The 23,748-nt window shown below is 45.3% G+C and overlaps 1 protein-coding gene across 2 annotated transcripts; it reads right to left on the minus strand.

Moving 5' to 3' along the window:
• Window positions 1-154: 154 nt before the first annotated feature.
• On the minus strand, window positions 155-23,292 carry LOC135900873 (neprilysin-1-like). 2 transcript variants are annotated; one of them, XM_065430464.1, is made up of 5 exons: window positions 23,001-23,292; window positions 19,462-19,578; window positions 17,526-17,639; window positions 8,813-8,863; window positions 155-3,502 (listed from the first exon to the last, which is right to left on the minus strand). In XM_065430464.1, the coding sequence occupies exons 1-5, from the start codon at window positions 23,091-23,093 to the stop codon at window positions 1,439-1,441; spliced, it is 2,439 nt and encodes an 812-aa protein (XP_065286536.1). In that variant the 5' UTR covers window positions 23,094-23,292; the 3' UTR covers window positions 155-1,438. The 2 variants fall into 2 exon arrangements, with proteins under 2 accessions (XP_065286536.1, XP_070390535.1); XM_070534434.1 differs by lacking the exon at window positions 23,001-23,292 and adding an exon at window positions 22,959-22,978.
• Between the last annotated feature and the right edge of the window lie 456 nt (window positions 23,293-23,748).

Here is a 23,748-nt window from a genome sequence, read left to right on the forward strand (position 1 = left end):
AACGAAAACACTGGAAATTCAACTGCGTAGTGTGGGGCTGTTTTCATGCAGTACTGTTCAACTCTCACTTGGAGCAACGGTGTTAGGTTGCAGCCACTGGAAGGTTTGCCAAGCCATCTACAATGACTTCTTTGATACATAAAGATTTCCGTAGTAATAGTTCCCATGTGCTTTTATTTCTCCATCGAAAAATTATTAATTTAAAAAATTCGAATAGCAAGAACACGAATTCACAGTAATGATTGATATTATTCAACACCTAACTAATTCAATCTTTACATATACCCTTTAAGTATTCCTAATATTAGGTGCATATTACTATTCCTATCTTTCCAAGACCGATTACCGCGTTTTACGCTAATTTATTTAATTTTCTCATCTTCGATTATTCATTCATTTCCGCCTCCTTTTTTATCATATTACCACCTGGTTCATGGCCTATGCCCCCCATTGGATTTGTGCCATTAAATAAGGCACTATCATCATCGTCATCATCATCATCACCGTCGTCATCTTAAATGCGAAAGAAAATGAGCTACTCGTGTTACTTGATTCGAGAATAGCCTCGCGTAGCTAGTACACTGTAGCACAGCAAAGGGATGAGACATCGTAAGCTGAAGGACAGCCTTCGAGGTTGACCCGGTGTTGCTGCCAAATTCGGAAGTAGTGACGCCTTTGCGAACATCCAAAACCAAATTTGAACTGCGTGCCATGACGATGTTAGACATTGAAATACTTTTCGCGGCAAAGTATTTACAAATAATTCATGTTAACGTCGAAGGCCTTTCTCCACTTCGTTGAAAAGTGGTTCAGAATCCCTTTAAAGAACATCACTGTCCAGCATATTGGCGAGCCTCTAAATTGCGTAACATCATATCACACACAATCGACAGGTTCTGACGACCACTTTCCGGCAGTGTTGCCCAGTTATTTACAATGTTTTCACACGCAGAAAATGTATAAGGCGCACATAGGCACTTGAAATCGCGGCAGCACTCGTGTGCAGCCTCGTCCGGCGGTCATTCTGGCTGTTCGCTGTTAAAGATGGTATGTGATGCGACCAGTCACTGGAGCGCCGACAGGAATTGCACATCAGCTTGCGAAAGCGACTGGAGTTCGTTGCAGTAAAGCTGTAGCTATATCCTAAGTCTGCGAAGCAGGAGATCGCGCTTATAAGGCAAACATGCGATTTTTCAGTCCATGCTCAACATCAATGACTGAGCCAGTATGACACCTACGCTTGGATTCAGAAAAAAAAAACATAAATAAACTGCGCGCGCGGAGTCATAGGAGAAATATTGAGAACAATATTGCGGGGTGAGCGCAACGTCTGTCAATCGAAAGAACTGCCATAAAAACTACATTACAAAAGCGAACAACAATAACGCAGCGAAGCATATAGATAAATGAATAAATATAAACTTGGGTCTTGCAGTTACTAGAAGAATGTACACTTCTTACTCGGGTTCATCGGCGATTCGAAGGGGCATTGGTACGCGTCGGCGAACGCCTGCGTCTGTCGCATTGGTACGTTGCACATCTCGCCGCTGCTGTTTGTGGCGCACGTCATGAGGCAGTAGGTCAGGAAGAAGAGCTGGTCGTCTGTGTAATCTTCAAAGCCGCGCAGGCGGTGCTGGACGTACGTGCCTTCTTTGGTCACAGCCACGCGGTGCGCCATGAACGACACGGCCAGTCCCGGTGCCAATGGGAACAAGGCCGAAAAACGAACCTCGCGCGGGTCGCGGCCGCCAATCGACTTCGCTTTCGGACTCTGGCCAGTTCCCCCGCCATCATGCTTGCTTCCGGACAACAAGTCGCAGCTGATTCGTTCTGTGTAGGCTGGCGAGTCCCACCACTTCTCCTTTCTGCCCAGGTCGTTGACGAGGACGCCGCGCCTGTCGAGCGAGCGCACCATGCACCCGGCGATGAGCGTGCCGAAGCTGCCGTAAATCATGGCCTTGGTACCGTTCAAGTAGAGTATGGGAGGCTCCATGGCGCCCAGTGCCATGTAGGCGATGTTGTAGTAGTAGTTGTATCGGCTGGGCGCGCCGGCCCCGAACTGTTTGGAGTAGACGCTGATAAAGCTGTCGTGGCCGATGAGGCGCCGGTAGGCGGCTGCGACCGCGATGTAGTTGCTTATGAATGACGCATTGATCTTTGGGAAGTCCCGGTACAGGCCGGCCAGGTTAACTTCGGAGAAGAAGTTCTCCTCTGGCATCGCGTTCAGCGTCAGCTCTTCGATCTTGATAACCGCCCGACTCCTGATGGAGGCTTCGATCCAGTAGGCGTCTTCCAGCTGCTGCTTCATCGCGGCCTGAATGCTCTGGTGGAAACGTTCGAGCTCGTTGCGCACACTGCTGCTGTAGCGCGCGTAAATGTGCTTGGCCGCGACGAGCAGGCCGAAGTGGCCAGTCGTGTATTTGAGGCAGGTCCGCTTCCATATATTGCGGCCCACTTCGGGATCGGGCCCATGGCGCAACTCTGGTTTCCCTGCGAACAACCACAGGGACATTCGAAGGAAAACGAACGAAAAGCCTTCCATGAGCGTCTGCTTCTTTTCCTTGTACTTCTGTAGCAGGGCGTATACATTCTGCAATATCGTGTCGTCTTCGAGAGCAACGGCGCTGTCCAGCGTCCACGTGAACTGGGGACTGTGCAGTTTGTTCACGTTGCTGAGCCACTCGTCCGTCCTTTTGGGCATCAGCACCTCGATCTCTCTGAGCGTGAACTGCGTGTCGCTCGTGGCGTCCGGCGGTACTTTGACCGCGGCGTCTACGATGTCCTCCACGGTGATCTTCAGTGCATCGATGCTTGAGGCATTCGGCGGTTCGATCCTGAGTAGGGCGCAGTGCTGTTTGACGGCTTCGGCAAACGTGGCGGGTGTCCACGTGGGATCCAACCACCTGGTGCTCACTATGCCGCGTCTAATGTACAGCGTCTGTGGCCTCCGCTTGTATGCGGGCAAGGCGCGCAGGTGGAAGAGCAAGTTGATGTTCCAGTTGATAGTGAGGTTCAGCAGCGGGAGCAGTGCATCGATGGCTGGTTGATTCTTCTCCGGCCACAAGAAACCGATTTGCTCCTTGAAGTTGAAATAGACTCGCAGATCATCCAACGTGAAATCGCGTCGCTGGATGCAGCTCTTGAAATAGTCCACTGCTTTGGGCGCAATAGTCTTCTCTCTCGGGCCCTCCATTTCGCTAATGGCGCGGTCCGTCGACTCGTCGAAGACTCGCGCAATCATGGACCGCTCTCTCTGTTTTGGCTTCCAGGAGCCACACGTGAACTTGTAGAAGTCGTAGCAGGGGTCGACGCTAGTGTCCATGGCCTCCTTGAGCTCAATGACATGTCTAAGGCAATCTGACGTGTCGCAGAACGTTACCGAGGCATGAGAGAGGGCCCATATCCCGATCGTCAGCAGGGCTCCGCAGATGAAGAGCAGTGCTATCGCAATGATGGCTATCTTCTTGGCTTTTGAGTGGCGACCTCTGGTCGACTGGCCAGCCTAGAAAAGAAAGAATGAAAAACAGGAAGCCAATCGTATTTTTTCTAGCTAATATATATATATATATATATATATATATATATATATATATATATATATATATATATATATATTGTAACGCCCTGAAACAGGACAGTAAGTTTTGAATGCGCCATTAGGGGTTGAAATAAACAAATAAATTGTTTATTTCCTGATTTAATTTTTGCTCCTAAGTAGTTACTCATGGCAGGTTTCTTTTCCATTGTCGCCTGCCATGAGATCATTTCAGCCTCTTTGACTTTCCGTTTGACGTTCATTGTTGTTGTGTTGGCCACCCTACAGGCCCCATACTTGCTGGTAAGCTTCCTAGTTCTTTTCCTCTACTGTGAATCAATGTTTTTTCCTGTACAGATACCTCAACACTCTCGCAGCTCATTTACTTTCTTCCACATTCCTCAGTCATTCTTCATAACCAATTTTACTGTGAGTTCCCCTCACACAAAGAACTAGTCCAGCCCATATCACTCTTCGCAGCTCCATTTGTAGTCTTCCCGTGAGCACCCAATGCGAGGCGACCCACTGATCTTTGGTTCCCATCGAGTCCTGATTGTGTTCCTTATTTCAAGCAAACAACCGCATTTCCAATAGTAGGCCCTGAAGCCATTACACCTTTCCACATACCCAGGAGCACCTCTAACCTATTGTATCCCCATAGCACTCTGTGCTTCATTACGGCTGCATTTCTTTTCCTCTTTACTGTTGTTGTTTTTTCCTCTGTATCCATATATCTATTGCCTTCGTTTATCTTTATACCAAGGTATTTATATTCTCTTACCCGAGGTATTTCCTGGCTCTGTATTGCCAGTGTATGTTCACGGTTTTCATTGAATACCATAACACATGATTTTCTAACCCTAAATTGCAAATCTAAATCCTTGCCTTCCTGTCCACACATATTAGCCAGACGTTCTAAATCATTCTGTCTGTTAGCTAGCAGCACAATGTCGTCCGCATAAAATAAACCTGGAAGCTGCTGCTCTACTACTGCACCCGCCTGTCTGCATGAGAAATTAAACCCGATATTTCATCCTTCTAGCGCCCTCTCCATCCTCAACATGTAGTACATCATAAACAGCAGTGGTGATAAAGGGCACCCCTGCCTCAGTCCCTTGTTGATATCAACTTTCTCCTCGCTCCTCATCCCTTCCCATTCAACGCAAGCGGTATTTTCTAGGTAAATCTCTCTCAAAATCTGTACACAATCGTTACCTAAGCCTTCCCCTTCCAGAAGATCATACAAGATGTTGCGGTCTAAGTTGTCGATCACTCCTCTAATGTGTAAAAAGGCCAGTATAATGGCCTGCTTTCTACTCTTGATATTTCAATACACTGAGGAAAAACAAATAGGCTAACATCCAAACGTCTACCTATTCTGAAGCCATTCTGAAGTTCTCCCAAAACGCCATTATTCTCTGTTCATGATTGCAGCTTTAATTTGATTGCCTGCATTGCTAGCGTGTATATTACCGATGTAATTGGCAACGGTCTCTTCAAGTGAATTCTTTCTTTCTCCTCCTTACCATTATAAATTAGATTCATTCTACTTTGTCGCCAACTGTCTGGTATTAGTCGATCTTTTAAAGTTTTTCCACTTTTGTCCCCTTTATGTCCCCTTTCCCCCTCGCCTGCGCAGAGCAGCAGACTAAATCACGTTAGCTCAGGCCGGCCTCTCTGCCTTTTTCAAATCAATTATATATATATATTAGCCCTTGGTTTCTGTGTGTGAAAAGGAGTGAACGCTTTTGTTTTCATAACGCACATATTCTTTCATGCAAGCACGCCACGTAGCCAGTGCCTGTCACCGCTGCTCAGAGTCGGTTCGTTAGCACACTCATTGATACACTTGCCCTCAATGGCCTCCATCGCCTTAGATTTGGCTGTGACGTCTAAGCTTTTCACAACGATGTCCGAAGACCACAGACGCTATGCGCTCAAAATCCAAGACCGTGAACACGAGCAGGCACCTATTTGCGAATTCGTCATTAAAAACTTTTTTTTTATTCAAATCTTGGGCGGCCGAGTTGGAGGTCCGCAACTTAGTCGAATATATACGCTATCTCGCTATATCACAGGCTATCGTCTGTGGCCTCTCGGGGCCCTTCCTTTTGCCACCCTCAGTGACATGACGGCAGCCACTCGGCTGTTCACGATCATGACCTAACGCTTCCCACTGGTACCGTCACCGCTGCTTTGCTGCCTTAGCGCAGCTTTCGCTAACGTCAAACTTTAAGGATTACCATAAGTGCACCGCGAGAATAATCTCCAACCGCGATGGATAAGTTCCGCCGGATCATCGGCGACGACCTCAAGCAGTGTCTGCCGGCGTCGTCTGCGACGAGGCAGCTCATGCCAGATCGCACAGCGCCAACGCCAGAAGTGGCTAGCAAAGCATGAAAGCCTGTCGACGTCGCCTGACGCAGGATGACGCCTGGCGGCGCCTATACGCGAGAAAACCAATGGACACTTGTTCCTTGGGGTTGAGCCTAAAAAGCAATAGGCATGCAGAACATTGGTGTCAGCGTCGGTGCCACTGAAACCGCTCACGTTGACGGGTGACATGGCAAAGTTTATTCATTAAGCAATGCTTTCGTTAATGTTAGTTTTTTTACAAAAATGTCGTCGGGAATATTTTCATTGAGAGGCATCTCACTCATTTCGGTGTGTTTTATATTTCGGGAAAGGGAAAAAAAGGGAAGGGGGAGATTCCAGGACCTTAGAAGAGCTTTAATTTACCATGGTGCCCTCGTTGTGTGAACAGTTGGCATACCAGCACTTATTGCTGCTCTAATTGGACGCCAATTATCGGAAACTTTTCTTTCATGTACTGCATGAGGTATCGATCATTTCAGGCGCATCGGTTTTGCAGCGAAGCTGTATATGGCAAGCCCATTCGACCGTCTGTCCGTAGTCTGTAGGCTGAGAACTCCTCCGGCGCAACCCCATGCGCATGCGAGAAAAAAAAAAGAGAGAAGGATGGCCGCGCGATTAGCTAACACCACCTAGATAGCGCAAAGCCTGTTTACTCCGATCCATGACGTCACGCTACCTGGCCCGTTGGCACGGCTGGCGTGATGAAAGCGGTGGCGTCAAAATTACTGTTGCTTTCTCGGGAGCATCCCGATTAGGTTCTATGGCAGTCTGTCCAGGCAACATGACGTCATGGACCGGAGGGAGAAGGCCTCGTGCTATCTAGGTGGTGTTCGATTAGCCGCGCCAGTAGTGACGTATTTGCCCTCCGTCTCTGCCGAGCTCGTGCGCAGCAGTTTCTGCCCGGCTCCAAAATGCGTAGGCCATGGGTCGTACGTACTCCTTATGAGCAGGCAGCTTTCGATCAGCAACGCCGCGAGCTGAACAAAGAACAAGCTCGTCTATGCCGAGTGGATGCTGCAGCTAGGGCACATAACAGGCTCGTGCAGCCGAGCGCAAGGAGCAACAGAGCACCGATGATCCGGCAGTCTACCAAGCCGTCGCTTAATGAGCCGTCGTGATTAACCCAGTGATAAATGTCGGGGCCGCACGTTTCAGCTTCGCTGGTTAACCATGTGTACGGAGTGCTTGGGTGGTCATTTTGTTTTCCGAGAGATCACTATAATATTTTGACTAAATACAGCGGGTAACTTATCTTTAAAGTGGGTAGTGTAGCATAAACTGGTGACCTGCACTTAAGCAAAACGAGTTCCCGAGAGCTAATCGGACACACCGATTTTACCACTGATTTCACTGTATGGCGCCACTGCCGCAAGGCATATGCTGGCAGTAGCAGTTCATAGCGGGCTAAAGGGAAACTGTCGTAAGAAGCGTGTTGTACTGGTATCACGAGAAACAGAGTGGCAGCACGAGATCGAAATTTAAGGCACCAAAAGGATTCTATTGAAGTTAGGGGTTTGAGAAAAGATGGTGCGGCAGCATCAATTATTTTCAAAGCTAAATATGGGTGCCCGACACCGATTCCATGCCAATGCTTGCAAAATGACTGCAACTTTGCTTCCGTCTTTTCTCGTTCGATTTCTGCGTCATCTGTTCCTAGATACTCTGTACATATATATATATATATATATATATATATATATATATATATATATATATATATATATATATATATATATATATGTGTGTGTGTGTGTGTGTGTGTGTGTGTGTGTGTGTGTGTGTGTGTGTGTACAGCGATATGTTCGTTAATTGGGGACATTGCGAAACCTATGTGCGCGTGTGTTTTGCTTTTGCGTTTGGCGTTCATTTTTACCTCTGACTGTAAATATATTGAAGATAGGAGTGGGATAGACCAGATGCACCTCTCTCCCCGGCTTTCACTCCTGCAAATATTCACAGGAAAATCCGCTGTCATTGTCCTTGGCATTCCCCTTGATCCCAAGTAGAGCAAGAAAGAGCGAGGACTGGGACTTTCGTCACGGTGCTTTCATCACGGTGCTGCGCACGGGCGCTGAACGTGGTGTACTCGATCTACTGTCTGGTATGCGCTGGCTGTGCAGTACCCGTCGTCATCGACATCAGCCTATTTTGTGCCAACTACGTAGGCCGATTACACGTGCCTCGCGTCCGCTATATCCGTCTAGCGTGTACACCTGGGAATTTCCCAATCACATCGCTCAGCCTTATGCTCTTTGCCATGCGCCACATATCAGTCCGCCTTATGGTCTTAGTCTCGCGTCGCATATCAGCAAATGACCTCCCGAGCCACTTCTAAAGTCCTATCCCCCCTTCCTCACTGGGTCCCCAGGCTGAGTGAAGCCACAATCTTACGCAATCGTTTCAAGATGCTGCATACAAATCTTAACTGCAGACTCGATCGCTGACAAAATTAGTGGGATTTAGCCTGTCCGTACACTACGTATTACCCTTACGTAGCACCTGGATGCGGGTGACGTAGACGTGAACGGCGCCAGCTTGTGGCGCAAGGTTTCACCAGAGTGGAAAGATTAGGTATTAGAGCGATGGGCCACCGCATTCTGTTTGCGTAAAACCTCGGCAGTGCCGTAATCCTTAACGTACAGTGCTTTCTTGTTTATAAATTTCCTTCTGACGAGAGCAGTGTGTCGCACGATAAGGTTTATGACGCGGTGTGATTGCACAGAGTGTCAATAGATGCCACCACCGGCGTTGTTGTCGCGATCCACATCTCTAGTAACCCAGCATGCGTTCTGTAAAGTGTAATGCGTGAGCGGACCTGCTGAACTTCTCTCGGTTTCCTTGGTTTCCTTGGTTTCCTATATATTGCGCGTGGTGTCGCTTGATTGGGTGACCAATTCTTACCGCAATTGGTTTCGGATCCGGGAAATCATCTATCCAGTTCTTACTGCGTCCCTAAAGAGAGAAAAAAAAGTCATGAACAGCATAAAAATTATGTGAATTAAAAACAAGGCTCTCAACACAACCATGCAAAATATTATAGCTCTCATAGAATCATTAAAATCAGAGCGTCGTTTCGTATGTTTTCGGTACATATCGAAGGCTGAAAAAACGCATACCTGAAGCAAGAGAAGTACCGTAATTATCTTGTAAACTAAAAATCAATATCTCAAAACAAGTATGAAAAAATATTGGTGCTTTCAAAGAATGTGAAAACGTCGTTTCTTATGTTCTTCGCATATACACCGTTTTTTTTTAAAATCTATTATGAGTCCAACAGCAGGTAAACGGCTATTTATGGAATTATGAAAAATATGCACAAGTTGGACTTCTACAAGGTATTGCGCTTCGATATATTGTGCACATGCCCCCAATTTTCATTTCTTTATAGTGAACAAAACAAAAACAAAAATCCATACACCTTTTAACATGTATGGATTCATCTTTCGCATTTCGGAACCGTGTTTCTCGTTAAAAGAATTAACCATTATTATTGTCATTATCCTCAGCCTATTTTTATGCCCGCTGCAAGACGAAGGCTTCTTCCAGCGATCTCCCGTATGTTAGGACCGCTAGAATGCAATAACTACAATTTTCTTGTCCACGACAGTGGCAAGCTTCCAGTCGATATTCGGTAATGCCTGCCAACCTATTTTTATTCTTCTGTAGGTTTGCATCTCATGATCAGGGTCCCCTGTGGGTGAGCGCCCTAGATAAACGTACTCTTGCACGGATTGAAGAGGTTGACTGCCAATCACAAATTCTTGTTCTTTCGTCAGGCTATGGAATATTGCATTTGTGTTCTGCATATTAATCTTGAACCCTAGTCTTACACTTTCTCGGTTAAGGCCCTCAATTAATTGTTGCAATTCATCCCCAGCGTTGCTGGACAGGACAATGTCATCTGCAAGGCGTCGGTTGCATATATGAATTTTATTGCAGTAAAGAGTGTCATCTACTACAGAGCAAAGAAAGTGTTCTGTTTGGGTTCTGTGCTACTTTTACGCTCCACGTATGAATAGTCGCCACTGGAAGATATTTCTCCTAGCTCCCCGGATTCTCAAATACCGTGCTGTGGCTTTAACGGTTGTGAACGTTGTGAATTATCATAAAATGTCTCTCCAATTATTTTATTCTTGGCTGTCTAACTGGCTTCCTCCTCAACGCACCTTACGAAATGTGCTGCTAATACTTGTGTTGCACGGGCACTTTCGATCGCAACAGAGCACGACCGGGATCAATATTTTCTTTTACGATCGGCTCCTACGTGCATGTTCGCGCACGTTAGCTAATCGTGGTCGAGAAATTCGATCTTGATCGGGCTGGATTGTTAACGAGAGTGCCCACTAATGCGACACGAGCTCAAATGTGCAGGGATAAAACAACGCGTAACAAATGTCTTAGCTTCCCAGCTTTACGGCAGTAGACAGCTCCGCAGCTAGGCCGTTCGTGCTGTAAAGCACGATAGGTTGCCTACGTCTTGCCTCTAGCTAGGCGCACTGGGTCTGCATTGCTTATATGGTGTGGTCAAGTCATGGGCAGCATTAAAGCCAGTATACCTTGACTGCAAAGACGACAACGTAGAGTGGAAGTAAAGTAAATCATTTGGAACTAAACTCTTTGTTGACGACTGTTCTCACAGGTGACATACAAAAAAAAAAGTTTCTTTTTTTTCTTGCCATGTTTCGGTATAGAGTACGAACGTAGGGCCAACGCCGAACTTGGGCCAACACCGAACGACAGGCATCAAATGTCATCTGTTTAAATAAGAACGTGAACGTAGCTCAACGGAGGGGAAGGTTGTCACGTGACTCGCTTTTTTAACGCGCAGTCCGAGAAGACAGAACGATGCGAGAGTTCCGGCTGCAGTGGTGTTACCGACGTGGCGCGAAGCAAGTTAACTGTACAGTCACGCGCAAAAGTTTACGGGGCACGGGTTTTACGACAAATGTGGATTTCTGCTCTGTTAAAGCGTAGCGCTTCTAATTTTATGGATCATAGTTCGCAAGAACTGATTACGGATCAAAGCTGTTATTTAGAGGCTACGTGCGCAGGCTTCGCGGAAATTTGGCTCTTTCGCAAATCCCGCGTCTCGTAAACTTTTGCGGGTGACTGTACAGATATGGTTCACTTATGGCGAGATCTGTCTTTACAATTTAAAAACAAAGACGCAGGTGGCTCGCAGTGAAGCCCACTTCCAGTTTCTTGCTTTGTGTTTCCCCGCGTTTGCCGAAAACGTTTCCGCAAAATATTTCTTCTCTTTTTGATTATCCTTACTCTCGACGTGTTTTGCACAATTAGAAAAAGCATTTGAAGATTTCCGGGTATTCCTGTGTCTCGGCCTTAAATGTATAATGATGATTTCTACTGGCATCCTCTTAGAAACGGGGCGGCAACAAACACGGCAGCCTGCTTGGGGCAATCAGGTTTTATAGGCATGTATAGCACTCTAGAATTTCGCCTGTCTCTCCTTTATACTTCGTCTTTTTATTAAATCCTCCATTTCTGTATTGTAACGTTACCTATATGACTGTAATGACTCTGGTTATAATTTGTCTCTTCGCTGTTTTTTTTTCGTATTTCCAGCCAATTCGTTAAAAGCCTATTGTTTGTCTCGACCGCCTACCATTAATGCTCCCATGCATTTTCGATACATGCGCCTCTGGAAGGTGTAAGGAGGAGATTGTTATTAATAATAATAATAATAATAATAATAATAATAATAGTAGTAGTAGTAGTAGTAGTAGTAGTAGTAGTAGTAGTAGCAGTAGTAGTGGTAATAGTAGTCATAGTAGTCACTCTGGACTGCTCTCTGCGAGGGCACAAGCTGGCAGCTACGACGGTGGTTGCTGCGGGACGTGGAAGACGTTCTCCCGTTGTTGACCAGTAAGCACGCGCGCCGCTTTTTTTTTTTTCTCCGCAAGACTACTGCAGCACTCAGCTACCCCGGGCACGCTAGTGCGCGTGCGTCTCTACTTGCTGCGGGCTGCCGCTCAACGTAAAAGTGCCTGCCTCGCCCCCCTGCTCGTCGTAGTAGTCACTCTGGACTGCTCTCTGCGAGGCGACACAAGCTGCCAGTTCCAGTGACAGTTGCGGCGCGCCAATAACTATTTCTGCGCTTCGCCTGGTGAGCGGTACTACCCGTGTGGGTTTCGACAAGAATTACTTCCATGAACAGTTTTCCCCTTCTAACGCCTGTATTGTAGATTAGTTTCCCGGCGGTTGTACATTAGCGTATGCTTATATTATCTAACTAGTTTGCTAGTACAATGGGAAAAGATGACAGCTGCATTTCCTGTCATAAGGCTCTGCCTAGTGATGGAAAAATAGTGACGTGTCTCAATGCAAACATTCGTATGATCTAGGACAGTCATGTTCTGGAATAGCAGCTAACACTTTCACTACAATTGGGGAATGCTAAGAGAGATGCTTGGGTCTGTAACAGGTGCAGAAGTAACAAGAAACTAAACAGCGGCACAGAGACTGAACTTGAGGAAAACAGTGGTTCTGAGTCTTCACTGTTTGGTGAGCTAATGGAAATCAGAAAAAGTTTGCAATCGTTGCCGATTCTGCACAAGAAGGTTGATTCTCTCTTACTGCTGCAGGAAGAGTTCACGGCTGTATCGAAATCAGTTAAGGAACTAGAAGGATCGGTGTCGTTTTTGTCAGAGAAGTATGATTCTGTTTTGAAACAACAACGGTGTTAACTCGTGCAGTAGTAATACAAAAGCTAGAAGAAAACCAAAATGAAAGTGAGCAGTACAGCAGACTAAAGAATCTTGAGATCCACGGTTTGCCAGTGAAAAGTAATGAAAGCCTAACACAAACAATCACACAAATGGCAACAAATCTGGACCTTTCAGGGTTTTCGTCTGATGATATTGCAGCCGTACACCGCTTAGAAGTCAAAATCAGTGGTACATCTGTGGTCTTGGTGCGCTTTAAATCTGTAATTTGGAAGGAAAAATGGCTTGAAGCGCGGGGAAAACTGAAGAAACTACGTGAAAGTGCATCATTTTCAAAGATCTACTTCAATGATAACTTGACCAAAGTTAACCGTGATCTCTTCTGGAAAACGAGAACGAAGGCAAAGGAGGAGGGTTGTCGGTTTTGTTGGACGAAAGGAGGCGAGATCTTCGTGAAAAAGAATGAAACAGCGTCTCTTGTTCGAATTGGTAAACAAGCAGACCTGGAAAACATTGCTTAGCCAACATGCCTTTTTTATTCAGTGAACTACCGGACTTCAGTTCATTTAAACAAGAGTTTCCGTGCAGTGCTGATGAAGATTTTACCATTGTGAGCGTTAATATTCGAAGTCTGCGTAAATACTGGGACGAATTTAAATGTCTGCCTGAATCGGCAGTTACAACTTTGTAGACGTATTTGTGATTACAGAATTCAATGTTTCCCAGGCTTGCCTTGATACGTTTACCTTGCAGGGCTTTTCCGCACATTTTGTCACACGAAGCGGGCGTCGTGGCGGAGGCATTACCCTCTATGTAAACGACAACTGTGAAGTTTCTTCTGTTGATGCTTCTTTTGTACATGCCGAATCTATGATGGTCAAAGTTTGTAAGACGTCATTTTCTGTCCATATCTTATCGATTTATCGACCACCCTCATGCAGCCTTTCACGGTTTCTTGTTGAGCTTGAAGAAGCTCTGCGGCAGTGGTGCTCAGCGGACCAGTTTTGCTTGATCGGAGACTTGAATATCAATATTTTATGCCCTGAAAAGTGACTGTGATTATTCATCTACGTTGTCCGCTTATGGTCTGGAATGCACAATTGCAGCTCCTGCTAGAGCGGAATTAGCTTATAATAGCCTAGTGCAATCTTGTTTAGATCACATAGCGGTCAGAGCTCCCAGCTGTTCATTTAGGTCATGTACTATTCTATAACTGATGGCGGACCATTATTTTGTAGCATGCCGTCTTGTTTTACCAGACGCGTCTGGAACGTCATCGGTGGAAAATGGATCTGGGCAGCGTAAATGCCTTCTCTCTACTGTTGCTCAATTCAAGCTAGATAACCTTATCGTTTCGTTTGACTGGGCATCCTTAACCAAAGAAGATTTTTCGGGCAAAGTATATGAAAGGTTCTGTATGCAGATGAAACATATTGAATTACGTTGCACATGGTTGATAGCTAAGCCGATAAGAAAGAGTCACTGCTGGATGAACACGGAAATTCTTGCTTCCATTTCGTATCGAGATAACTTGTGGAAACGCTGCAAAAGAATTCCCAGAAACCAAAGACTGCGATTAGAATACAAGTCGGCAAGAAATAGAGTTGTTGCTCTTCTGCGTGCCGCCAAACGCCGTTACTTCTTTTATAGATTCCAACAATCTTCAAACAATGTAAGCAAAACTTGGTCTTTGGTAAATCATCTCAGACGAGTGAATTCCAATAACTGGTCTATTTTCGGTGCTTTTCAACAACCTCCCATAGAAGTGGCTGATGCTTTCAACAGGCACTTTGTTAACGCGTCCCAAAGGGCCGTCTCTCCATGTATAAGCACTCCGCCGTTCAGTATCAGTATCTGCGTCGGCTTCCGAGAATTTTGAAGGGTGATCTGGAAGAAATTATTTTCAGTTTCCGTCCTAACAAGCCCACTGGATATGATGGAATTTCTTTACACACCATCTGAAGGAATTTCAATGCACTGTCAGATATTATCCTGCATATACTGAATGGTTTTTTGGAAGGCGACGAAATTCCAGAACGCTTAAAAACTGCAGTTGTTGGGCCACTACACAAGTCAAAGAAGAAAGATAGTATTGAAAACTATTGGCCGATTTCCATATTGCCGATCATTGCTCAGGTCTTAGAAAAATTTCTTTTCCACACTGTGTCTTCTTTTCTTAACAAATTTTCTATCCTGACCAATCGACAGTTTGGCTTTATTTCAGGGCGTGGTACTGTGGCACTGCTTGAGGAATTTTCAGATGAAGTGTTCTCGGCATTCGATCAGAATCTTTTCACATGTGCGCTATTTTTAGATGTAGCGAAAGTGTTTGACACCCTGAATCATCAAATCTTGTTAAGTAAACTGCATTTTTGGGGATTTCGTGGGCCTTTCTACAAAATTCTCGAAAATTACTTGAGCAACAGATTTCAGGTGGTATCTGCCGACGATAAGGGCGCATTTAGTTCTAAGCTGTCGCTAAAACCTGGAGTTCCTCAGGGGTCCATTTTGTCGCCATTGTTATTTAATATCTTCGTTAACGACTTCCCTTTGGCAATTTCGAAATGTTCAGTATTCCAGTATGCTGACGACACTGTATATTAGCGAAACACCTTTCTTATAAAACGTCCACTGAAATGTTGCAAAATGATGTTTACAAGACAATGCTTTGGTTCTCTAATAATGGAATTGTTGTAAATGCCCAAAAAACAAAACTTGCTTGTTTTCGCTCCCCACTTAAGACTACTGCTATTACCATGCCTCTCTACTTGCATAACTCAGACTGTGTCCATTGTAAATGTGCGCCTATTCCATATGTGGATTCTGTGAAATATCTCGGAATCTATTTCAATAGTAATTTATCTTGGCAACATCACTTATCACTTATTTGTTCTAAGCTGAGGTCAGTAGCGTGCCTGTTGTTTAATATCAAGAGTATTGCACCCTTGTCTGTAAAAAAGATTATAGCACATGCACTAGGCTACAGTGTGTTGAGGTACGGTATTACAGTCTTTGGCTTTTGTTCTGATCGCTGGAGATGCAGGGTTGACCGGATTATAAAAAAACATTCTTAAAAATGTTGCATACAATTCCCCAATAGTAACTTCTGCAAATATCTTCCGTGAACTTGGTCTACCGAACTTCCATTCATTACTTATAGAAACAGTTGTCGTTAAACATTTCTGGAATTCAGCTTTCAAACAAAAAATTTTCGCCACAAGGGAGCTTAGAAAACATGTACGTTATGTAGTTCCGCGTTCAGCCACAAGGTATGGTGCGGCCAGACGCTGTGCTTATGTGCCTAACATACTTAAACTGCCAGAAGAAATTTTTAACGCGACGTCAAAAAGCACGCTCAAACACTTCTTAAAGCAGCTACAGTAAAATTAACCTCTTGTACATTTTTTTACATCGCAATATTTACCTCTTCAACTTTTGTTATATGTAGATAACCAAACGTTATCTTATTCTTTTCAGTTCTTGGCTTTCGTTTTATTTTTATTGTTTTTTTTCCCTTCATGTCTCATCAATTTATGTACATCTTTTTGCCTTGTCTATCATATTCATTGACACGGTCCTACAAGCCAACTGAGGCTTAGAGCGGCCTGCTTGTGTTGTTTTGTATATTGTGCGGCAATAAACGTCATCATCATCATCATCATCATCATCGTTATTATTATTATTATTATTATTATTATTATTATTATTATTATTATTATTATTATTATTATTATTATTATTATTATTATTATTATTATTATTATTATTATTATTATTCACTTCGAAACGTGGCGGGGACTATATTCACCTATAGCCTGCTTGCGTTATCAGGTATGCTATACATGCTTTTCATTCTATCATTAGTTTTGTATACATCTCCTTGATCTATTTTGTCTTCCTGAAATCTTCTCTCTCTTGTGCTGCTACCTATGCCAGTAAAAAATCCGGTCGTATCAATCCCTTCCCTGCTTTTTACCCCCGAATACTCTGGCGTATCCTCCTTATCTCGACTGCTGACCAGTTGATGTTTCTGTCCGCTTGAGGCGCAAGCGCTTCTGCGAAGAGTACGTTACCTACGGGCCTCACTGGGTCAACCCCTTCGCGTTCCATTAGGATGCGCTGAGTGTTCTCCCTATTTTTTGCTGCAGTATGCCTCATCTTGTTGCGAACATTTGCTCCGGTATGGTATTGTCCTTAGGCAAACAGCTCAGCTCGAGCCTCAAATACCAAGGCACTGCCCTTTGTGTTGTCGTGCAGATTTTCCCTTCTAATTTCTTTCTTCTCAGTCTTGTAAATCCCCATTCGCCTTTTGTTTCCATTCTTTGCATCTGATTGCTCTCTGTTTCTCCGACATTCATTCTGATGACTTCTGGTCCTGGTTGTCTCGTTACACTTTCATATACCTTGTACTTAGTAGGGACCTTTCTTGACCTCTTCCTCCATACTGTGTCCACGCTGTTCAAGTACATGTCTCTAGAGTCACATTAAATGCTACCAAAGGTTGCTAGCTATACAGTAACTCCACACGTCTCTACTACATAGCGCCCTCTCGTTGCAACAATATAAGTTAAGGAAGAAGAAAAGCAGCGAATGTAACATAAGACTCTGCGTAGAGGCTGCTCAGCCGCTATCTTGTTTGGGCAGTAAATAGCCCGCATCATATTTCACTGTACTCATCGTACTTTATTGTTACCGGTCTGACCACAATTAGAACTGATATATAACCGGTGTCGGCTTTGCTGTCAATTAAGGCCGCCTGTATCTCGTAGTTTCTCGCTACTCTAACTTTCATCCCCCGACAAGCGTGGAGCACATCGTCGAGTTATCTCGGCAATATTTCCATTTTGTGAGCTGTAGGGGAGACCCGACCCTTCACAGATGCCGCGGAGGGATTGCAGACTTGGTTATGGTATTTCATGTGCCTGACTCACCCTTGTGGTCCCTCCAGTGGTTTCTCCGCCGTTCTTCAAGATCGACTTGGTGTCCCTCTCCGTGAGTTCTGCTTTCTTCGCTACTGGCTTCATACTATACGAACGTTGGCTTTTCTAATCACAAATAAGAAAAGAAAAAAGAAGGTGACAAAAGACTTAGCATGCTGCGTTTAGTTGTCACGTTTAAACCGTCAAGTAGCGTAGGAGCGGCCAACGACTTCAGCAACGACTCGTATTCCGTCAGTGATTCTGCCTGTCTGCCTGTCAAGGATTCCAGCTAACGGTACATTGACAAAGGTAGGTTGGTTGCACGCACGACACATCATTAAGAAACCAAAAGAAAACTGACGCAAAAAATCCTAAACAATCTTTGCACCAAAGCAAACTCTCCTCTACGAGCACTTAATGCATTCATACCAGCCTGATCTTAATGGTAAGCGCGCAGTATGAGAACCTTGCACTGAGGTTTTCCACTGTTGACAGCAGCGTCACAACAGACCGCTTAGTGAGCGGGAGAAGCAAAACTGGAGGAACGCGATTCGAGGCGCGTTTTTCAGAAGCCTCTCCAGCGCTATAGCATTGCCCGTAAGAGCAAATTTCATGCAATCCTGATGCTGCACGTATCGGCGAAGGCCGGCATACCCAATGGCAAAGAGCACTTCGAATGAAAAAGCTTTGCGAACACGGGCTGCGATACGGACCCCAGGTTCGCTATTAGGCTTCGGCACGCTAATCGCGAGGCAAGGGTCTCGCTCGGACGCCGGCAGCACGAACGTCGCTAAGGTTGCGCTTAAGACTGGGCAAAGCTCAGCGTCTGACCGTGTACTCGGACCGGCTTGTCTCTTGGCTTTCTGGAGGGTCGTTTCATTTGTTTACGATGGCAATTGCGAATTACTAGTATAATAAGTAAGTAATAGAGCCTGCTGGAAATGTTTCTGTCAGTTATTTTTATATTTAACAGACCTATACCTATTTATCAATCATACATTGTAAGCCACGGGGGCCTGGAAAGTTTATTTGGATTTAAATTTATACCGGTTGATCTTTCCGTCCGCTTTACGCGCAAGTGCATCTGTGAGGAGTACGTTACCTACGGGCCTCACTGGGTCAACCCCTTCGCATTCCATTAGGATGTGCTGAGTGGTTTCCCTATTTTTGCTGCAGCATACAATATGCCTCATCTTGTTGCGAACATTTGCTCCGGTATGGTATTGTCCTTAGGCAAACAGCTCAGCTCGAGCCTCAAATAGCAAGTTATCGTGCAGATTTTCCCTTCCAATTTCTTTCTTCTCAGTCTTGTAAATCTCGATTCTCTTTTTGTTTCCATTCTTTGCATCTGATTGCTCTCTGTTTCTCCGACATTCATTTTGATGACTCCTGGTACTGGTTGTCTCATTACACTTTCAAATACCCTGTGCTTAGTAGGGACCTTTCTTTACTTCTTCCATACTGTGTCCACGCTTTTCAAGTACACGACTATAGAGTCACTTTAAATGCTACCAAAGGTTGCTAGCTATACAGTAACTCCACACGTCTCTACTACATAGTGCCCTCTCGCTGCAATAACATAAGGTAAGGAAGAAAAAAAAACAATGAATGTAACATAAGACTCTGCGTGCAGGCTGCTCAGCCGCTGTCTTGTTTGGGCAGTAAATAGCTCGCATCACATTTCGCTTGACTCATCGTACTTTATTTTTACCGGTTTGATCACAATTAGAACTGGACTATAACCGGTGTCGCCTTTGCTGTCTGTGTAGGCGCATGTATCTCGTAGTTTCTCGCTACTCTAAGTTTCATCCCCCCGACAAGCGTGGAACACATCGTCGAGTTATCTCGGCAATATTTCTGTTTCGTGAGTTGTGGGGAAACCCGACCCTTCACAGATGCCGCGGAGGGATTGCAGACTAGGTTACGGTATTTGATGTGCCTGACTCACCCTTGTGGTCCTTGTAGTGCTTCCTGCGCCATCCTTCTTGGTCTTGGACTTGGTGTCTTTTGCCGTGAGGTCTGCTTTCTTCTCTACTGGCTTCATACTATACGAACGTTGGCTTTTCTAATCACAAATAAGAAAAGAAAAAAAGAAGGTGACAAAGGACTTAGCATACTGCGTTTAGTTGTCACGTTTAAGCCGTCAAGTAGCGTAGGAGCGGCCAACGACTTCAGCAACGACTCGTTTTCCGTCAGTGATTCTGCCTGTCTGCCTGTCAAGGATTCCAGCTAACGGCACATTGACAAAGGTAGGTTGGTTGCACGCACGACACATCATTAAGGAACCAAAAGAAAACTGACGCAAAAAATCCTAAACAATCTTTGCACCAAAGCAAACTCTCCTCTACGAGCACTTAATGCATTCATACCAGCCTGATCCTAATGGTAAGCGCGCAGTATGAGAACCTTGCACTGAGGTTTTCCACTGTTGACAGCAGCGTCACAACAGACCGCTTAGTGAGCGGGAGAAGCAAAACTGGAGGAACGCGATTCGAGGCGCGTTTTTCAGAAGCCTCTCCAGCGCTATAGCATTGCCCGTAAGAGCAAATTTCATGCAATCCTGATGCTGCACGTATGGGCGAAGGCCGGCATACCCAATGGCAAAGAGCACTTGGAATGAAAAAGCTTTGCGAATACGGGCCGCGATACGGACCCGAGGTTCGCTATTAGGCTTCGGCACGCTAATCGCGAGGCAAGGGTGTCGCTCGGACGCCGGCAGCACGAACGTCGCTAAGGTTGCGCTTAAGACTGGGCAAAGCTCAGCGTCTGACCGTGTACTCGGACCGGCTTGTCTCTTGGCTTTCTGGAGGGTCGTTTCATTTGTTTACGATGGCAATTGCGAATTACTAGTATAATAAGTAAGTAATATAGCCTGCTGGAAATGCTTCTGACAGTTATTTTTATGTTTAACAGACGTATAGCTATTTATCAATCATGCATGGTAAGACACGGGGGCCTAGAAAGTTTATTTGGATTTGCATTTATTTCTCGCAACTGTATAAAATCTCAAAATGACACATGGACAAAAAGGCAATAAGTGCCTCGCAGAGGTCCACGATATACCGCCCAGTAGCAGCAGTACAGCGCACATAAAAGATGCACATTTGCTACAAATTTCAATAATTAAGCAAAAAATTGTTCTTATTCTATACCACAGCATAAATGTTTCGCTATTTTAAGTCATAGTATAGTCGAGGTTGTACACAACGCAGTACAATCTACATGAATGACTTGCAATATTCACGACAAAGAAAAAAAAGCACTGTAGATGTGGCAGACCTTAGAGAATTACAACCATATTTCCAGCTACGCTGTTTCTTTCGAACAGTTGCAATAAAGGTTTCACTTTCCTGTAACCATGTTGCCTACTTTAAAGAGTTGCCCGCATATAACTACCGTGTGAAACGATGCGAGCATGCAATATGATTGAGAGCACTTCTTGTTAGGAATATTCAAAAAGCATGTAATTCATAAACACACATGATATTGCGCCGTAATATTTACATTGGTGTCCATCACCCCCCCCCCCGCCGCGCTCCACCCCCCCTCCAATTTGAAAACATTTCGATTAGTGCCTGTATGATACTCTGGAACAAATCAATGAGCAACTTTCTACAAAGGCTGCAATGAACCTACAGATAAACATTTATCGCTCCGTCACTCAGAACACTGCTTCGTACTTTTGAACACATATAGACACTGTGCCCCGCATAGTTTACCGAGGACATCGGAGGAAACAAATAATGCCGTTTATAAAGTATAAAGATTGGGAGAAAGAGTATTCAATAACGGTTTTCACAGCACATAAGCAACCTACATAGTTAAAATGTTCTGTACACGTCAACAAAACTTGACCCTCATTTCTTCAAAATATGAAATACCTGTTGTTTAATTTTGCTCCTGCAAGGAAACAAATAATAGTGTATCTCTCATTTAGAATCTGCCTGGAAATAAAATCGACAAAATTCAGGAGTGATACATGTTCTTGGAAAAAAAATTTAAGTCAATGTATTATCAATGTTGAAACGGCTCTGCACGTTCGACCAAGGTCATTTTCACGAGCATGTAAATGACATTCTTCGGTCAGAAGAATGTCTTTTATAAAGATTACAAACCATGTCCTTTAATAACCCAGTCAAGCTACATACTATTGAGCCACAATCCTTTTCGGCCGAGTGCAAATTCTACGGGAAGAAAGCGGATTTGTAGCATCTGCTATGGGCCTGCCAGGCTAATAGTGCCTTAAAAGCTATACAGCAGCCAATGTGGAAAGGATGGGAGGCAGCCCTGTCCAGCTCGACCCTCGAGGACCAGCGAGCCCTCGTCGAAAGAGCTAGGGCGGTGGCCTTAGCCAACGGAATTCCGGAAAAAAAATCCGACTGCCCTTCTCCTAACCCCCCTACCCTTTTCCTTTAAATAAAACGTTTTCATCATGATCACGATCATGTCTACGATAAGTCGTGATTACGCAGTGAAATCGAACAGTTATACCTGGAAGAGGTTTGATTAGATTTGTGATGGTGATATCTCTGGACGGAGTCTAAATAGTTCCAGTATTTGATAATGCAACGATTTCATGCCGTCACTAAGACACACCAGTCGTTAGGCGCGGCCGACTACAATAATTTATCCGGACCTCCTTCTCGCCCGCAGGTATATTATAGCAGTCTGATTGTGTTATCAGATGCGGATATAGCGGTGCCAAAAAATTGAGTATGATGCAAGTAGCCCAAGCTGACGCAAGGTTAGCGCCCTACCTTCTCTGCAGCGAGAGCGTGCTTGTCGAACCTCGCGCGTCATCTGCTATGGCGCGTCCCGAGGAGGCACAAAAGACGATCATCGTCGTCATCACCATCATCATCATCATCATCATCATCAGCCTGGTTACGCCCACTGCAAAGCAGAGGCCTCTTCCATATTTCTCCAACAACCCCGGTCATGTACTAATTGTGGCCATGCCGGCCATGCCAAAAGACGATGCTCACTGCCGAAGGGCAGGCGATGCGCAGTAAAGGAAAGCGGTACTTACGGTGCCACTCTGTTAAGAAAGAAAAAAGAAAGCTTCAGCTGTAGTCTGGTTAGACTTTCTAGCGTGCATGCAGCCGAAAGTGCCCGCTTTCAGAAGTGCCGGGGGGAGGGGGGAGGGGGGGGGAGGGCAACTAGCATGCTTTGCCCACTCACGCTAACAGTGGGAGGGCAAGTGCCCCCCCCCCCCCGCTCCCCGGTAAGTACGCCTATGAGGGGTACCACTATAGACCAAAAAAAAAAGAAAGCAAATAAGCGGCTTTCGCCTGTGTAGATGTGTCACCACTAATCAACAGACTCTGCGGTGCCGACGGCTTTACACACAACGCGGTACGCAACGAACTTTAAGGCAGGGCGTTTAGAATAAAATAGGCGAAAGGTTGTAAACGAAGAGGGCGAAGTGGTCTTCAGGAAATGTACCTAGGTCATTTTTCGCAAGCACAAGCACTTCCCGTCGCTTACTCGTTTTGATGAAGCCGAGCTGGACGAGACGGAAGGTTTGCGGGGATTCGGGCGTTTCCGCTTCCCTGGAGGGTATGCAGGCTTGGACTGCATGGCGGACAAGGCGGCGTAGTAGATTGGCAGGTGCAGAAACGAGGGGGCTGGCTCCTGGAGCAGACGTGTGCTTTCTCGGTGACGAGCGATGAGGCAGCACGCGGGCTCGTGAAACCGATTGGCTCGTGATGTCGCGCGCTTCGTCTACTTCGCCGTTCGTCAGCAGCACCCGCGCGACAGGAAGCCCTGCTAACACTATTTGCGCTAGTTCGTGAATAATCTTGTCTGAAACGAGTATTGCGTAATATCGGCTCCATAATCTGTGGATCACGAAAAAAAAATAAGAAAAATAGAACGTGTGGTATAGCTGCCTATGAATTGGAATGCTTGCTCACTCTTGTTTAACATAATGTTTCATTTGGCCGTGTCATCTTGTTTTAAGCCTCTTACGGGCCCCATGAATAACCATGTGAAGAAACGCAAAAGAAAAAAAAGAGAAACGCAAAAGGGCACGCGTACCAAAATCTTGGTTGCAACAGCCGTCATTCGCCGAATGCCTGCAAGGAGGCGCTACAATAAAGTGCCTTGGCTAAGAAGCGCTCCAAACGCGTTCGGATTCAAAGCGTATCGAAGTAATAACTGGCCAGTATAGTGGAGATACGCAAGAGACGTTTAGAAAATTGGTAGAAAGAAAATGCAGGGAAGAGATAGATTG

The sequence above is a fragment of the Dermacentor albipictus genome, chromosome 2 (genome assembly GCF_038994185.2).
Source record: "Dermacentor albipictus isolate Rhodes 1998 colony chromosome 2, USDA_Dalb.pri_finalv2, whole genome shotgun sequence".
In the NCBI taxonomy this organism is placed as follows: domain Eukaryota; kingdom Metazoa; phylum Arthropoda; class Arachnida; order Ixodida; family Ixodidae; genus Dermacentor; species Dermacentor albipictus.

What these genes read in the sequence shown, in the direction of transcription:
- LOC135900873 (XM_065430464.1), bottom strand. Translation starts at nt 23,093, where the DNA reads ATGCAGTCCAAGCCTGCATACCCTCCAGGGAAGCGGAAACGCCCGAAT. An exon ending in GCTCGGCTTCATCAAAACGA is followed by an intron (nt 19,579 to 23,000) that starts GTAAGCGACGGG and finishes ATTTGTGATTAG; the next exon opens with AAAAGCCAACGTTCGTATAG. An exon ending in CGGATCCGAAACCAATTGCG is followed by an intron (nt 3,503 to 8,812) that starts GTAAGAATTGGT and finishes TTTCTTTTCTAG; the next exon opens with GCTGGCCAGTCGACCAGAGG.